General features: G+C 44.2%; 1 protein-coding gene and 1 pseudogene across 1 annotated transcript; both read left to right on the forward strand.

Annotated features, from left to right (window-relative positions):
• Positions 1-7,238: 7,238 nt before the first annotated feature.
• Positions 7,239-8,617, forward strand: LOC124348713 (annotated as a pseudogene).
• Positions 8,618-8,729: 112 nt separating this feature from the next.
• LOC124348714 lies at positions 8,730-15,644 on the forward strand. Its single transcript, XM_046798988.1, has one exon. The coding sequence runs from the start codon at positions 8,730-8,732 to the stop codon at positions 15,642-15,644; it is 6,915 nt and encodes a 2,304-aa protein (XP_046654944.1).
• Positions 15,645-18,576: the final 2,932 nt, after the last annotated feature.

Here is an 18,576-nt window from a genome sequence, read left to right on the forward strand (position 1 = left end):
TGTTGATTTAAAGAGTACATCAGTAGGCCTAACACTTTACTCACTTAAGATCTAGGATTCTTGGTGTGGGAAATTACCGACGAATTGAATATTTCGTACAGAAGTCTACGAAGAATTATGGCTAGACATAATTTTTCAATTTATACCGAGATTTGAAACACTAGAATTTGAAGCGCTTCATTCGACATTGAACTATATGTTCCCCGTACAGATAAATTATGTCTAGCCATAATTCTTCGTAGACTTCTGTACGAAATATTCAATTTTCAACTGAGTCGCATCGCATCATTATTTCCTTTATTTTCTTCATTTTTCAAAGCATTCAACAAGAAACGGATTTTTTGAACTTTGACCTTTGACTTCGTGAAACATCTTTTCTCATCATTTTTTCGGATTTTTTGAACTTTGACCTTTGACCTTCTGAAACGTCTTTTCTCATCATTTTTTCGGATTTTTTGATTTTGACCTCTCAACCTCCTGAAACGTCTTTTCTCATCATTTTTCCGTCATAAGAGAAATAAGAGAATGGGCAGAGATGGGCGAGTTGGCTATGGCGTCGATCAAAAAAAAAATTTCAACTGAGAGTTGTGATGTCGTTTTGAATCCGAAATAAGAGAATTGGCCGAGATGGGCGAGTGGGCTAAGGCGTCGATCACAAAAAAAAATTCCAATAGAGACTCCTGAAAGTCTTTTCTCATCATTTTTTTGGATTTTTTTATTTTGGACCTCTCCACCTCCTGTAACGTCTTTTCTTATCATTTTTTGGGATTTTTTGAACTTTGACCTTTGACCTCCTGAAATGTCTTTTCTCATCATTTTTTCGGATTTTTTGAACTTTGACCTATGACCTCCTGAAACGTCTTTTCTCATTATTTTTTCGGATTTTTTGAATTTTGACCTCTCAACCTCCTGAAACGTCTTTTCTCATCATTTTTCCGTCATAAGAGAAATAAGAGAATGGGCCGAGATGGGCGAGTTGACTATGGCGTCGATCAAAAAAAAATTTCAACTGAGAGTTGTGATGTCGTTTTGAATCCGAAATAAGAGAATGGGCCGGGATGGGCGAGTGGGCTAAGGCGTCGATTAAAAAACAAAATTTTTCAACTGAGTCGCATCGCATCATTATTTCCTTTATTTTCTTCATTTTTCAAAGCATTCAACAAGAAACGGATTTTTTGAACTTTGACCTTTGACTTCGTGAAACATCTTTTCTCATCATTTTTTCGGATTTTTTGAACTTTGACCTTTGACCTTCTGAAACGTCTTTTCTCATCATTTTTTCGGATTTTTTGATTTTGACCTCTCAACCTCCTGAAACGTCTTTTCTCATCATTTTTCCGTCATAAGAGAAATAAGAGAATGGGCAGAGATGGGCGAGTTGGCTATGGCGTCGATCAAAAAAAAAATTTCAACTGAGAGTTGTGATGTCGTTTTGAATCCGAAATAAGAGAATTGGCCGAGATGGGCGAGTGGGCTAAGGCGTCGATCACAAAAAAAAATTCCAATAGAGACTCCTGAAAGTCTTTTCTCATCATTTTTTTGGATTTTTTTATTTTGGACCTCTCCACCTCCTGTAACGTCTTTTCTTATCATTTTTTGGGATTTTTTGAACTTTGACCTTTGACCTCCTGAAATGTCTTTTCTCATCATTTTTTCGGATTTTTTGAACTTTGACCTATGACCTCCTGAAACGTCTTTTCTCATTATTTTTTCGGATTTTTTGAATTTTGACCTCTCAACCTCCTGAAACGTCTTTTCTCATCATTTTTCCGTCATAAGAGAAATAAGAGAATGGGCCGAGATGGGCGAGTTGACTATGGCGTCGATCAAAAAAAAATTTCAACTGAGAGTTGTGATGTCGTTTTGAATCCGAAATAAGAGAATGGGCCGGGATGGGCGAGTGGGCTAAGGCGTCGATTAAAAAACAAAATTTTTCAACTGAGTCGCATCGCATCATTATTTCCTTTATTTTCTTCATTTTTCAAAGCATTCAACAAGAAACGGATTTTTTGAACTTTGACCTTTGACTTCGTGAAACATCTTTTCTCATCATTTTTTCGGATTTTTTGAACTTTGACCTTTGACCTTCTGAAACGTCTTTTCTCATCATTTTTTCGGATTTTTTGATTTTGACCTCTCAACCTCCTGAAACGTCTTTTCTCATCATTTTTCCGTCATAAGAGAAATAAGAGAATGGGCAGAGATGGGCGAGTTGGCTATGGCGTCGATCAAAAAAAAAATTTCAACTGAGAGTTGTGATGTCGTTTTGAATCCGAAATAAGAGAATTGGCCGAGATGGGCGAGTGGGCTAAGGCGTCGATCACAAAAAAAAATTCCAATAGAGACTCCTGAAAGTCTTTTCTCATCATTTTTTTGGATTTTTTTATTTTGGACCTCTCCACCTCCTGTAACGTCTTTTCTTATCATTTTTTGGGATTTTTTGAACTTTGACCTTTGACCTCCTGAAATGTCTTTTCTCATCATTTTTTCGGATTTTTTGAACTTTGACCTTTGACCTTCTGAAACGTCTTTTCTCATCATTTTTTCAGATTTTTTGAATTTTGACCTCTCAACCTCCTGAAACGTCTTTTCTCATCATTTTTCCGTCATAAGAGACATAAGAGAATTGGCCGAGATGGGCAAGTGGGCTAAGGCGTCGATCACAAAAAAAAATTCCAATAGAGACTCCTGAAAGTCTTTTCTCATCATTTTTTTGGATTTTTTGATTTTGGACCTCTCCACCTCCTGAAAGTCTTTTCTCATCATTTTTTCGGATTTTTAGAACTTTGACCTTTGACCTCCTGAAACGTCTTTTCTCATCATTATTTTGGATTTTTTGAACTTTGACCTTTGACCTTCTGAAACGTCTTTTCTCATCATTTTTTTTTGACTTTTTGAACTTTGACCTTTGACTTCGTGAAACGTCTTTTCTCATCATTTTTTCGGATTTTTTGATTTTGAACCTCTCCACCTCCTGAAAGTCTTTTCTCATCATTTTTTCGGATTTTTTGAACTTTGACCTTTGACCTTCTGAAACGTCTTTTCTCATCATTTTTTTTTTTACTTTTTGAACTTTGACCTTTGACTTCGTGAAACGTCTTTTCTCATCATTTTTTCGGATTTTTTGAATTTTGACCTCTTAACCTCGTGAAACGTCTTTTCTCATCATTTTTCCGTCATAAGAGAAATAAGAGAATGGGCCGAGATGGGCGAGTGGGCTAAGGCGTCGATCACAAAAAAAAAATCCAATAGAGACTCCTGAAAGTCTTTTCTCATCATTTTTTTGGATTTTTTGATTATGGACCTCTCCACCTCCTGTAACGTCTTTTCTTATCATTTTTTGGGATTTTTTGAACTTTGACCTTTGACCTCCTGAAAAGTCTTTTCTCATCATTTTTTGGGATTTTTTGAACTTTGACCTTTGACCTCCTGAAAAGTCGTTTCTTATCATTTTTTCGGATTTTTTGAACTTTGACCTATGACCTCCTGAAACGTCTTTTCTCATTATTTTTTCGGATTTTTTGAATTTTGACCTCTCAACCTCCTGAAACGTCTTTTCTCATCATTTTTCCATCATAAGAGAAATAAGAGAATGGGCCGAGATGGGCGAGTTGGCTATGGCGTCGATCAAAAAAAAATTTCAACTGAGAGTTGTGATGTCGTTTTGAATCCGAAATAAGAGAATGGGCCGGGATGGGCGAGTGGGCTAAGGCGTCGATTAAAAAACAAAATTTTTCAACTGAGTCGCATCGCATCATTATTTCCTTTATTTTCTTCATTTTTCAAAGCATTCAACAAGAAACGGATTTTTTGAACTTTGACCTTTGACTTCGTGAAACATCTTTTCTCATCATTTTTTCGGATTTTTTGAACTTTGACCTTTGACCTTCTGAAACGTCTTTTCTCATCATTTTTTCGGATTTTTTGAATTTTGACCTTTGACCTCCTGAAACGTCTTTTCTCATCATTTTTCCGTCATAAGAGAAATAAGAGAATGGGCCGAGATGGGCGAGTTGGCTATGGCGTCGATCAAAAAAAAATTTCAACTGAGAGTTGTGATGTCGTTTTGAATCCGAAATAAGAGAATGGGCCGGGATGGGCGAGTGGGCTAAGGCGTCGATTAAAAAACAAAATTTTTCAACTGAGTCGCATCGCATCATTATTTCCTTTATTTTCTTCATTTTTCAAAGCATTCAACAAGAAACGGATTTTTTGAACTTTGACCTTTGACTTCGTGAAACATCTTTTCTCATCATTTTTTCGGATTTTTTGAACTTTGACCTTTGACCTTCTGAAACGTCTTTTCTCATCATTTTTTCGGATTTTTTGATTTTGACCTCTCAACCTCCTGAAACGTCTTTTCTCATCATTTTTCCGTCATAAGAGAAATAAGAGAATGGGCAGAGATGGGCGAGTTGGCTATGGCGTCGATCAAAAAAAAAATTTCAACTGAGAGTTGTGATGTCGTTTTGAATCCGAAATAAGAGAATTGGCCGAGATGGGCGAGTGGGCTAAGGCGTCGATCACAAAAAAAATTCCAATAGAGACTCCTGAAAGTCTTTTCTCATCATTTTTTTGGATTTTTTTATTTTGGACCTCTCCACCTCCTGTAACGTCTTTTCTTATCATTTTTTGGGATTTTTTGAACTTTGACCTTTGACCTCCTGAAATGTCTTTTCTCATCATTTTTTCGGATTTTTTGAACTTTGACCTATGACCTCCTGAAACGTCTTTTCTCATTATTTTTTCGGATTTTTTGAATTTTGACCTCTCAACCTCCTGAAACGTCTTTTCTCATCATTTTTCCGTCATAAGAGAAATAAGAGAATGGGCCGAGATGGGCGAGTTGACTATGGCGTCGATCAAAAAAAAATTTCAACTGAGAGTTGTGATGTCGTTTTGAATCCGAAATAAGAGAATGGGCCGGGATGGGCGAGTGGGCTAAGGCGTCGATTAAAAAACAAAATTTTTCAACTGAGTCGCATCGCATCATTATTTCCTTTATTTTCTTCATTTTTCAAAGCATTCAACAAGAAACGGATTTTTTGAACTTTGACCTTTGACTTCGTGAAACATCTTTTCTCATCATTTTTTCGGATTTTTTGAACTTTGACCTTTGACCTTCTGAAACGTCTTTTCTCATCATTTTTTTTTTACTTTTTGAATTTTGACCTTTGACTTCGTGAAACGTTTTTTCTCATCATTTTTTCGGATTTTTTGAATTTTGACCTCTCAACCTCCTGAAACGTCTTTTCTCATCATTTTTCCGTCATAAGAGAAATAAGAGAATTGGCCGAGATGGGCGAGTGGGCTAAGGCGTCGATCACAAAAAAAAATTCCAATAGAGACTCCTGAAAGTCTTTTCTCATCATTTTTTTGGATTTTTTGATTATGGACCTCTCCACCTCCTGTAACGTCTTTTCTTATCATTTTTTGGGATTTTTTGAACTTTGACCTTTGACTTCCTGAAAAGTCTTTTCTCATCATTTTTTCGGATTTTTTGAACTTTGAGCTATGACGTCCTGAAACGTCTTTTCTCATTATTTTTTCGGATTTTTTGAATTTTGACCTCTCAACCTCCTGAAACGTCTTTTCTCATCATTTTTCCGTCATAAGAGAAATAAGAGAATGGGCAGAGATGGGCGAGTTGGCTATGGCGTCGATAAAAAAAAACAATTTCAACTGAGAGTTGTGATGTCGTTTTGAATCCGAAATAAGAGAATGGGCCGGGATGGGCGAGTGTTGAATTATTCAACCACCCTTGGCGCTGAGGGTACGGAAGATGACACCGAAGTAGTCGGTACGAAACACCGCTACGACCCACCACGAATGCTCGAAGCAGGCCCGAGAGGAAAATACGACAAGAACGACGGCTCGGATGAACAACCAATGACCGAGCAAGAAGAAGAGAGACGCCGGGAGCTCGAAGAACAGCACGACGTAGGACGGGGAGAAGATTGGGTCCAAGGCATCTGGGCCTCAGACCCGAGCTATGACGAGCCACCACCGTCCAACGGCACCACTAACAGAAACTAAACGGACACATCACCTGAGCGGCGGAACACCTTGTTGCTCAGGAAAAGCACAGATGAGACGGAGCGCTCAGATCACCAGGCCGAGGCAACACCCTATCCATCGGCCAACTTTTACATGCCAGCCCGTGAAACCAAGACATTATGCGGCGGAACATTATGCAGTTTCCCTATTGTAGAAGAGGTCCTTGTTATCAATGATGGGACTTAGACGAAATCCTGGAATATCTGGCGGGACTTAGAAAAGATTCATCGGTTAGGACTTAGCCAAAATTCCGGCAATGGGACTTAGAAGAAAAACCATCGAGCGGACTTAGAATAATTCCGACCGACTGGACTTAGAATATTCACAAGATCTCAACCGGCCAACCTTTGAATTTACCGCCTTCATTGGATTTACCGCCTAAATACTTGGGCGAATGATAAACAGGAAGTTCCCGGAGGCATCCACAACTCCGGAAATAACAACCACCAAAGACTACAAGGAACTGAAGACAACGCCACCTATATTCCGCACGTTATTAATTAATTGAATTATGCATACATGACAACGTTTATTACCCAGCCTATAATTGTATGTAACCTCAGGGCATCTATCTGTGCTAATAAATCACTCATTCACACACACTCAAACTAGTAAGTTCTTATTTAGACTGCTCCTTTGGGTCCGGGTCTTGAGTCAATTCCCTTGGGCTTCTGCTCATTGTATTCCGCTTGTATTTGTGTATGTTGTCCGCTCTCCGTCGTGGGAAAAGACTTGTATTTATTTGTGTATTTAGGGACTTAGAAATATTTCTTGGGCAAGGAATAATTTCTAAGACAGAATTCAGATCGTTCTGCTTTCTGGGTTGCAGCCACTCCAGGTGAAATAGATATCCGGCATCCGGACGGTATCTGCCCGGCACCGATAGACGCATCGTCTGACGGTAGCCACCAACACTCGAACGGCGTTTGACGGCCATCCTACGGGGTGACTCCAAGCCACCACCGATCGTCTCCTCAACCGGTGTATACCTGATATTAACCGGGCTTATTCTTTCTCTCCACAGATTCAATCTGATTATCTACCGCTTAGACGCATCGTCGAACGCATATTCAACACTATCACCATAGAAGTAAGTATCTATCAATTAGAACTCCCGTCATACGGCAATTTCATTGAACCGCCCAGAGAAATCTGGAAGGGAATTACGCCCATAATTCTACATGGTCCTTCGAACCGGTTCCTATACCGATTCTAATTGAAACCTATTTCTCTTACAGTGGCCAACCGCTACATTCCTCCTCCGGCCGACCTCGTCGTCCCGATTGACGCCATCAAAGAATACAGCAAGACCCTGGTGGCAGCAGGGGATCCAAGGGAGTGCTGGCGCCTGTTAGAGTACCTGTTCGAGCTGCCATTCTTTCACTTGATCAACGCCCCAGCACCCTTGGCGCTACTGGAGCCCAAGCAGACTCCACGAAAAGTGCTGCAGGCAGCCAGACGACTGAAGGACGCCATCGCCCGGCTTCCCGAGGACAAGCGCCTAGCGATCGAGAGAGAGGACCAAATCCTCGCGGACAACGCCAGGATTGCACGCGAGTCTCGACTCAACGCAAGAGAGGCGGCCAAAAGGAAAGCCATTATCCACGAGGAGGCCCTCCTTGACCACGACGCCCTCGACCTCGAGAAGCGATTCTTGGAGCTGGACGCCAAGCGTAGGCGTACAACCGACGCCCCACTCATCGTACAGGTTAACTGCGCTCCCACACAAACCGGTCTCCCGGCCAAAGAGCGCGTGTTAGTCGAGGGGACGTTCACCGGACCTCCAGGCCCCCACGCCACGACAATTGGGAAGATTACCGCCCGACTGAGAGCAGAGAGAGCGTTAGAGGAGCGCATCGCTCGGACTGGTGCAATCCGTACGGGAATTCTAACTCCGCCGGTAACCCCGCTACCTCCACTACCGACCCCCGAGGAACTGCACGTCCCGTCGACCGAGAATCTTCCAGCGACTCCCGCCCCTCTCCCGTCTACTCCTAGGCGCCCGCGCACGGAGGCCGAACTGGTGCGAAGTTTAACGAAGGACGGCTGCACTCTCCGCCCAGTGGTAACACGGATCGACACACCAATAGACAAGCCGTCTAAAGGAAAATCTCTCCGCAAAAATTCGAAGTCCAACGTCGGTACACCAAAGCCTGGACCGTCCTCAAGCTCGACCACGGAAGCCGAGCTCGAGTCTCTAAGGATCAAAATCATAACACCCACGAGAAAAGAATTCATCCGAGCACACGGTACGATCACGCCACGGTCCAAGACTCCAGATAGCCGAAAGACAACTCAACACACAGAGAGACAGACTCGGAGCAGGTCAACCGGCCGAACGCCCAGGCAACGGGAGCTGTTCGGATCGGAAGACGAGGAGGCCCTGCTACAGGACCCACCCGCCTCAACCAGCACTACTCCGTCCTCGCGTCCTGCCATTCGGGGCCGCTCGCGGATCCGCCGCATCTCGTCAGACGACGAGCTCGAGGTCTTAGCCGAGCCTAACGAAGCGGAGGACCTGGTCAGCCGAGCAACTAGACTGGGCCTTATCGACGACTAAAAAACTCTCCGGCCTCGGCCATATTTGTTTCAGTCTATTACTGTTACTTGGTTCCTGTCAACAATACATATTTGTTTAGCATTCAATCAGCGACTTGGCGTTGTTACTATAAATGGTCCTGGCTAAGAAGGGGGGCAGAGGCAGAGGACGAAGAGACGACACCCCTGCTCGAACCCCTACACCAGGTAGGCGACAACACTTGCCGATTAGCCCAGAGGAGACCGCGAGGCAAGACGCAATAAGGCAAACTCTTAGAGACAGGTCACGAAGACCAGTGACGATGCCGAATAGCAGTTCAGGCTCAGCGAGTGGGCAAACAACGCCCGAGGATCAGCCCGGACAAAACGTTCCACCGGTTGCAAGAAACCCGACACCGGAGCTCCCGTCTCCGGACCTAAATGAATTAGTAATAGGAGACAACGAAGTACTGAGCGTAAGACTCCAGGAGTTAACAACACGGGTAAACAGATCAGAGAGCCAGATGCAGGACACAAGTCGGCAACTGGAAGGCATGCAAGCCAACATACGGGAAAACACAGGCTTCATAGCCACGATGATCACGACAGTACCGGCACTACAGGCGACAGTCATAGACCTCAAAGGCACAATATATAACGAATCAGCATCTAGACTAATGGTCGCCGAACAACAATCGGCGGCAACCCTTCAAAACTTCCGCCGTGAAATGAACGGGTCACTGAATACTGTGGCAAGCGAACTCCGTGGTACGATAAGAAATTTATCACTCCACATAGCCGAGCTACAAAACATGCCCACGCATGGGGCCCTCGAAGAAGCCATTAGGGCCGAGACAAGAGCATTACTCGACGCCCAAACCGAGGCCCGAGACACGGCACTCAGAGTATTAACAGACAGACTAAATCAGCTATACGCATCAGGAATAGCATCTATGAGAAGGATTGAAGCCTTAGAAGTGAACAGACCTCACATAAACCCTGCGGCAGCCGCCTCGGCAACGGGAACCGTTCCTAGACCGGCCCGAAGCCTATGGGACGAACCAACGGAGAGAGAACCTCCTCGGGCAAACAGATCGGGTGAAGACAGGCAGCCTCCATCATATGACGAACCACCGCCATCCTATCACAGTACGATGGGCAACGGAGACGGGCCCAGACATCACACGGGTGGCGGGCCAACCGCGGCGGGCACGTCACGACCACACTCAGATCATAGGAATCGTCCGGCGGCCGGACCACCCCCCAGAGGGTCACACCGAAGTCTGTCCCCGGATAGAACGGCAAGAGCTCCTCGTCGTGGCCCAGCCAACGACCAAGAAGAGCTGACAGAGGAACTGGCGCAAATTCGCGACGAGCTAACAACAGCCTATGCGCGTTATGGGAGGTCTAGAACAGAGCCAGAAAGACAGGTACAACGGGTTAACTTTATGGCCAGATACCAACCATACATAGACACTACAAAAGCGCTAATGCCTCTGCTCGACCGAGCAGGTAAGGCGAACCTTAGGCAAGAAATAGCCCGGGTAGAAACAGAGAGGTTGGGCATTACCCCACAGCAAGGGCAAGCTCATGCAGCACCGCCGAGGGTAAGGATTAACCCACCAAAATTCTCTGGAGACATATTGAAATATCATGGTTGGAGAAGCACTTGGGATACGTACCATAACAATCCAAGCTACACAGATAGTGAGAAGAGCCAGATGCTCGAAGCAGCGTTAGAAGGTGAAGCCAGAACATCGACAGCAAGCTTTACGTTCTCAGCGGAAAGCTATGCCAACATCTTACAAGTTCTGGCAGATAGATTCGGCAACCGAAACCAAGTGATCGGTAAACACGAAGCCCTGTTAAGACAAGCAGCAGGCAGGCCACTGGGAGCCGAGAGCACAGCATTTGAGCTAAGAGAGAAATATATAGAAGTGGCCAACCATCGCCAAGGTCTACTAGACCAGGGTGTCCTACCAGCCACATTTGACTCCCACACGGCAGTCGAGATACTGAGATCTCTACCCCACTCCATCACAGAAAGATGGAGATTCAACTGGGGGATAAACAACGCACCAACACTAGACCAAGTCTTACAACAACTTGACGATCTGATACAAGTAAAATCAAGTGAAGAGGCCACGCGTCAAGCGTTCAGACCAGCGGTCACACAGACAAACGCAGCCTCAGTGGCAACAGTTAGATTCAGAGACCAAACTCCTCCTAGAGCGGCTTGTGTTATCTGCAGTAGCGAAACACACAACTCGCATTTCTGTTCGATGGGTACAGCAAGAGACAGGAGACGGGTTATAATAGATTCAGATCGCTGCCTTAGATGCCTAGGCCAGGGACACAGATACCACGACTGTCAGTCTCCACAGGCATGTAATAACTGTCAAGCCACGTCTCACGCAACGGTACTATGCACACTAGAAAGACGTGGAAGATCTCCAGGCCCACGGCAAAGACCTAGGAGCCGTAGTCAATCACAAGAGATTGGCAGAAACAGATCGCCAAGACCTAGCACGCCAGCCTCAATGTTGCGCCCAGCACAGTCACCCAGAAGAAACACGGCACAGCCTGAACCCGTGAACGAGCAAGCTAACGTCGCCAGGATAGAAGGGACAGACAACGGGCTAGTGACAGCCGGAGTCCTACTAAACTTTACGGCAAAAGCAAGAATTCACGGAACCGATGACTGGATCACGATCAGGGGAATTCTGGATAATGGAAGCAGCAACTCCTTCATTACCTCGGACTTAGCGAGAAGGCTCAACGCAGAGGTCTCAGGGAGGCAATTAATCAGAGTAGGCACCTTCGGGTCCCCAACTCCGATAGAAGGATACTTGGATATCGTACGAATTTCAGTCGCCGGTCACACCAAGACGGTAACAGAGAAATACATAGTCAGAGACTTTGTACAGAAAATCTCGCCATACGTAGACACAGAGCTCGCTCGAATACTACTAAGAGAAGGCAAAACTTTAGCCGATACGAGACATAGAAAACCGTATCACGGAGAGAACATTGACATGCTCATCGGAAACAGTCTCATGGGAGAGTTCATTACAATGGAGGCCCCACGAAAGCATAACAGGGTCCTAGCTCAGAACACCATATTTGGCTGGGCAATATCAGGATCGTTGGATAAACCCCCATTGAAAACAACCACTCTAACAACCAAAGTGGACATTATCCCTGAGGAACAGCAGATATCAAGTGTAGACAAACACTTCAGCGTCTTCTGGACACTAGAAAGTCTGGGAATATCCAGACACGAAAAAACTGACCAAGAATTCATACAATGGTACATCGACAGCATCGAGTCGGACAAAGATGGGCGGGCAGTCATTAAATTACCATTCAGAGGAGAAAAACAAGACTATGACTCCTGTGAACCTATAGCTAGGAGTAGGATGCAAAGCTTACTAGTAACCCTAGCTGCCAACCCTATACACCAAGAACAATACCATGAGGTAATTCAGTCGTATCTCAGAGACGGATTTATAGAAGAAGCAGATCCCAATTATGACGGCCCAGTAGCATTCGTACCACACGGGCCAATCTTCCGGGACCAGGCTGAGACAACAAAAGTAAGACCTGTATTGGATGGATCAGTGCATCACAAGGGACGACGGAGCTTCAACGCGAACCTCGAAGTAGGTCCCAACCTCAACCCAGACATAATGGGTATTCTCATGAGATTCCGACAAGACTGCATAGCTTGGACCGCCGATATTGAGAAAGCGTTTTTGCAAATACGAATTCATGACGACCATTGTCAGATCGTACGGTTCCTATGGGTTGACAACCCCAAAGCAAAAAACCCAGTAGTCAAAATTTATGTCTGGAAACGACTACCGTTTGGTCTCACCTCCAGTCCATTCATTTTAAGAGCCGTGCTCATGTGGCACCTAGCGAAGTATGAGACACAATATCCTGGGATCACAAATCGAGTCCTAGATCAAATCTACGTAGATGACTGGATGGGAGGTGAAGAGAATCCACAGGCGGCAGCCAATGAGATAAGGTTAGTAAACCGGATACTCAGCGAAATCCAAATGAAATTGTCCAAATGGACAACAAATTCTCCGGAATTGAAAGAACTATTACGGGGGGAGATCACATTCTCCGCGGAACCATCGAATCTCGCTATTAATGAGGTATTCCAACATACAGACAAGAAAGCACTGGGTATCCGGTGGGACCCCAGTACCGACAACTTCTCCTTCAACGCAGATCATATCATCAATGAAGCGATAAGAATCAAAGACGGGCTAACCAAACGACAGTTGTTTAGTCTAGCACTTACGATGTATGACCCGCTTGGGCTCATAAATCCAACAATGTTGAACGGAAAAAGGTCGATGCAAATCACCTGGTTATCACCCACTAAATGGGATCAACTAGTGACATCAGAACCCACAGAAACATGGGAGAAGTTTATTAAAGGGTTGAAAGACCTTGGGCTAATAAAAATTCCCCGGTGGACAAAAATAGACAAGAAACAGCCTAGCGAGCTTCACATCTTCTGTGACGCTAGTGAAACAGGCTACGGAGCGGTGGTATATCAAAAGCAAGGCTCAACAATCGCACTCATAGCAGCGAAATCTAAGGTAGCCCCGCTCCCAAAGAAATCGATGTCAATACCTCGGTTAGAGTTGCTAAGTAACGTGATGGCTACCCTCCTCGGGCAGTACGTACGGGAACAGCATAGAACAGATCATGCAGCACATATCTGGACCGATTCACAAATCTCGCTCTGCTGGATCAAAGCCACAGATAAAAACCCAGAGATATGGGTACAAAACCGAGTCGCTAAAATCAGGGCGTTTGGAGCAGAATCACACTTCTGCGAAGGGACACAGAACCCAGCCGACTTATTATCCAGAGGAGCCTCAGCCAAAGAGCTTGCTCAGGCAAAATGGTGGACAGGTCCAAACTGGCTACCTAAGTATGATGAATACAAACCCTTGGAAACAACGGTTTCTCACATCAGAACAGACATGATAAGACCAAAGCATCCGATATGGTATTTAGAATACAGCGAATGGACAAGAATCGTCAGGATACGAGCCATGCTCACCAGAGCTATTGACGCCTTCTGCGGGCGAAAAGTTGTTTCCAACAAAAAACACGAAGTAGACGAATACTGGATAGCGGATGTGGATCCTCAATCAGATAGCTACCGGTACCTGACAGTCAGGAAATTCGTCAGGCTACAGGATCACGAATTGCTTCGAGCCACGTACGACGTATTGCGGCAAGCACAAAGAGAATCGTACCCAGAGGACTATGAAGCCATCATCAACCAAGAAACTCCGACAGAGAAGCTGTTTAACAAACTCAGACCGAGATTCGATACAACCAACCGAGTAATCCGGTGTGTCGGAAGACAGCAAGCGCTGCTCGCACACTATAAAGAGGACGCACTAGTTCTACTCCCACCAGATCACTATCTATCAACAGTACTGATACGAGATATACACAAGAGAGTCGGTCACCTAGGCATGGCTACAATGATCACAGCAATCAGGGTCGACTACTGGCTCCCAAGACATGTGCAAGTCATCAGAAAAATCTTGGATCAATGCGTACCCTGTCAAAGACAGAACGCCACATCTTGTGACGAGATTCCGTCACATCTACCTATACAAAGACTAAGGACGGAAGACCCGTTTTCAGTCACTGGAGTAGACTTTGCCGGGCCATTCCAAGTCTTGGTAACCGAACCTTCAGCCGGCCCACCGGTACTACCCAAAGAGACAGCCCCGGGTATTTCAGGAGCCAAGAAGTTTGAACACATAACCCCCGAAATAGCCGGCCAAATACAACATGTATACATCCTCCTGTTTACATGCGCAACCACACGGGCGGTACATCTAGAAGTCACAAGAAACAAGAGTACAGCTGCCTTTATCAATGCATTCAGACGCTTCTGCGCCTTGCGCTTCAAACCGAGAACACTATACTCAGACAACGCGAAAGAATTCGAAAGTGCAGCTAAGTACCTAAGAAGGTTGTTTGCAAGCCGCCTTATAGGAGATTACATGGCCAATAATAACATTGTCTGGAGATTCTCGGCAAAACTCTCATCATGGTGGGGAGGATTTTGGGAGAGAATGGTACGAACAGCAAAAGAAGCACTCTATAAAACCTTCAATCCACTACAAATGGATTACGACCTCTTCTGCACAGTAGTCACTGAAGTCAGCGACATCGTGAACAATAGGCCACTAGCCTATGTAGCAAAAGACCTATTCCCATTGACTCCAAACCAACTCCTCAAAGGAGGATTTGTGAATCAAATGGACACGCAACCACTCGATGAAGCGTCTCTGCTGAACTCAGACGCCTCGCACATAACAGCAAGAGAGATAGCTCGACGACAGCTAGTAGCCGGTTGGTGGACAGAATACCGACCCAGGCACCTTAAAGATTTGAACCGACACTATGCGGCTCAGAAAAGAATCAAACCAATTCAAGTAGGACAAGTCGTAATCGCATTTCAACCAAACACCAAACGCATCGAATGGCCTGTAGGACGAGTAACTGAAGTAGTGAAAGGCAAAGATGGAAAGATACGACGGGTTCAGCTAATTCTGATGGAAAAAGGCAAACCCGTAGAAACAGAACGAGCAATCCAATGCCTATACCCACTGGAAGTAGAAGCAGGAACAATCGATGCCGACTTCTCGCCAACACCCAGTCTGTACGGGGACTATGTTACCTCAGCTGGGGAATTATGGAAACAAGATTCCATGGGGGGAGTGTTGAATTATTCAACCACCCTTGACGCTGAGGGTACGGAAGATGACACCGAAGTAGTCGGTACGAAACACCGCTACGACCCACCACGAATGCTCGAAGCAGGCCCGAGAGGAAAATACGACAAGAACGACGGCTCGGATGAACAACCAATGACCGAGCAAGAAGAAGAGAGACGCCGGGAGCTCGAAGAACAGCACGACGTAGGACGGGGAGAAGATTGGGTCCAAGGCATCTGGGCCTCAGACCCGAGCTATGACGAGCCACCACCGTCCAACGGCACCACTAACAGAAACTAAACGGACACATCACCTGAGCGGCGGAACACCTTGTTGCTCAGGAAAAGCACAGATGAGACGGAGCGCTCAGATCACCAGGCCGAGGCAACACCCTATCCATCGGCCAACTTTTACATGCCAGCCCGTGAAACCAAGACATTATGCGGCGGAACATTATGCAGTTTCCCTATTGTAGAAGAGGTCCTTGTTATCAATGATGGGACTTAGACGAAATCCTGGAATATCTGGCGGGACTTAGAAAAGATTCATCGGTTAGGACTTAGCCAAAATTCCGGCAATGGGACTTAGAAGAAAAACCATCGAGCGGACTTAGAATAATTCCGACCGACTGGACTTAGAATATTCACAAGATCTCAACCGGCCAACCTTTGAATTTACCGCCTTCATTGGATTTACCGCCTAAATACTTGGGCGAATGATAAACAGGAAGTTCCCGGAGGCATCCACAACTCCGGAAATAACAACCGCCAAAGACTACAAGGAACTGAAGACAACGCCACCTATATTCCGCACGTTATTAATTAATTGAATTATGCATACATGACAACGTTTATTACCCAGCCTATAATTGTATGTAACCTCAGGGCATCTATCTGTGCTAATAAATCACTCATTCACACACACTCAAACTAGTAAGTTCTTATTTAGACTGCTCCTTTGGGTCCGGGTCTTGAGTCAATTCCCTTGGGCTTCTGCTCATTGTATTCCGCTTGTATTTGTGTATGTTGTCCGCTCTCCGTCGTGGGAAAAGACTTGTATTTATTTGTGTATTTAGGGACTTAGAAATATTTCTTGGGCAAGGAATAATTTCTAAGACAGAATTCAGATCGTTCTGCTTTCTGGGTTGCAGCCACTCCAGGTGAAATAGATATCCGGCATCCGGACGGTATCTGCCCGGCACCGATAGACGCATCGTCTGACGGTAGCCACCAACACTCGAACGGCGTTTGACGGCCATCCTACGGGGTGACTCCAAGCCACCACCGATCGTCTCCTCAACCGGTGTATACCTGATATTAACCGGGCTTATTCTTTCTCTCCACAGATTCAATCTGATTATCTACCGCTTAGACGCATCGTCGAACGCATATTCAACACTATCACCATAGAAGTAAGTATCTATCAATTAGAACTCCCGTCATACGGCAATTTCATTGAACCGCCCAGAGAAATCTGGAAGGGAATTACGCCCATAATTCTACAGCGATTGGGCTAAGGCGTCGATTAAAAAACAAAATTTTTCAACTGAGTCGCATCGCATCATTATTTCCTTTATTTTCTTCATTTTTCAAAGCATTCAACAAGAAACGGATTTTTTGAATTTTGACCTTTGACTTCGTGAAACATCTTTTCTCATCATTTTTTCGGATTTTTTGAACTTTGACCTTTGACCTTCTGAAACGTCTTTTCTCATCATTTTTTCGGATTTTTTTATTTTGACCTCTCCACCTCCTGAAAGTCTTTTCTCATCATTTTTTCGGATTTTATGAACTTTGACCTATGACCTCCTGAAACGTCTTTTCTCATTATTTTTTCGGATTTTTTGAATTTTGACCTCTCAACCTCCTGAAACGTCTTTTCTCATCATTTTTCCGTCATAAGAGAAATAAGAGAATGGGCAGAGATGGGCGAGTTGGCTGTGGCGTCGATCAAAAAAAAAATTTCAACTGAGAGTTGTGATGTCGTTTTGAATCCGAAATAAGAGAATGGGCCGAGATGGGCGAGTGGGCTAAGGCGTCGATAAAAAAACAAAATTTTTCAACTGAGTCGCATCGCATCATTATTTCCTTTATTTTCTTCATTTTTCAAAGCATTCAACAAGAAACGGATTTTTTGAACTTTGACCTTTGACTTCGTGAAACGTCTTTCTCATCATTTTTTCGGATTTTTTGAACTTTGACCTTTGACCTTCTGAAACGTCTTTTCTCATCATTTTTTCGGATTTTTTTATTTTGGACCTCTCCACCTCCTGTAACGTCTTTTCTTATCATTTTTTGGGATTTTTTGAACTTTGACCTTTGACCTCCTGAAATGTCTTTTCTCATCATTTTTTCGGATTTTTTGAACTTTGACCTATGACCTCCTGAAACGTCTTTTCTCATTATTTTTTCGGATTTTTTGAATTTTGACCTCTCAACCTCCTGAAACGTCTTTTCTCATCATTTTTCCGTCATAAGAGAAATAAGAGAATGGGCCGAGATGGGCGAGTTGGCTATGGCGTCGATCAAAAAAAAATTTCAACTGAGAGTTGTGATGTCGTTTTGAATCCGAAATAAGAGAATGGGCCGGGATGGGCGAGTGGGCTAAGGCGTCGATTAAAAAACAAAATTTTTCAACTGAGTCGCATCGCATCATTATTTCCTTTATTTTCTTCATTTTTCAAAGCATTCAACAAGAAACGGATTTTTTGAACTTTGACCTTTGACTTCGTGAAACATCTTTTCTCATCATTTTTTCGGATTTTTTGAACTTTGACCTTTGACCTTCTGAAACGTCTTTTCTCATCATTTTTTCGGATTTTTTGATTTTGGACCTCTCCACCTCCTGAAAGTCTTTTCTCATCATTTTTTCGTATTTTCTGAACTTTGACCTTTGACCTTCTGAAACGTCTTTTCTCATCATTTTTTTTTTACTTTTTGAACTTTGACCTTTGACTTCGTGAAACGTCTTTTCTCATCATTTTTTCGGATTTTTTGAATTTTGACCTCTCAACCTCCTGAAACGTCTTTTCTCATCATTTTTTCGTCATAAGAGAAATAAGAGAATGGGCCGAGATGGGCGAGTTGGCTATGGCGTCGATCAAAAAAAAAATTTCAACTGAGAGTTGTGATGTTGTTTTGAATCCGAAATAAGAGAATAGGCAGAGATGGGCGAGTTGGCTATGGCGTCGATCAAAAAAAAAATTTCAACTGAGAGTTGTGATGTCGTTTTG

The sequence above is a fragment of the Daphnia pulicaria genome, chromosome 7, assembly GCF_021234035.1.
Source record: "Daphnia pulicaria isolate SC F1-1A chromosome 7, SC_F0-13Bv2, whole genome shotgun sequence".
NCBI lineage: Eukaryota > Metazoa > Arthropoda > Branchiopoda > Diplostraca > Daphniidae > Daphnia > Daphnia pulicaria.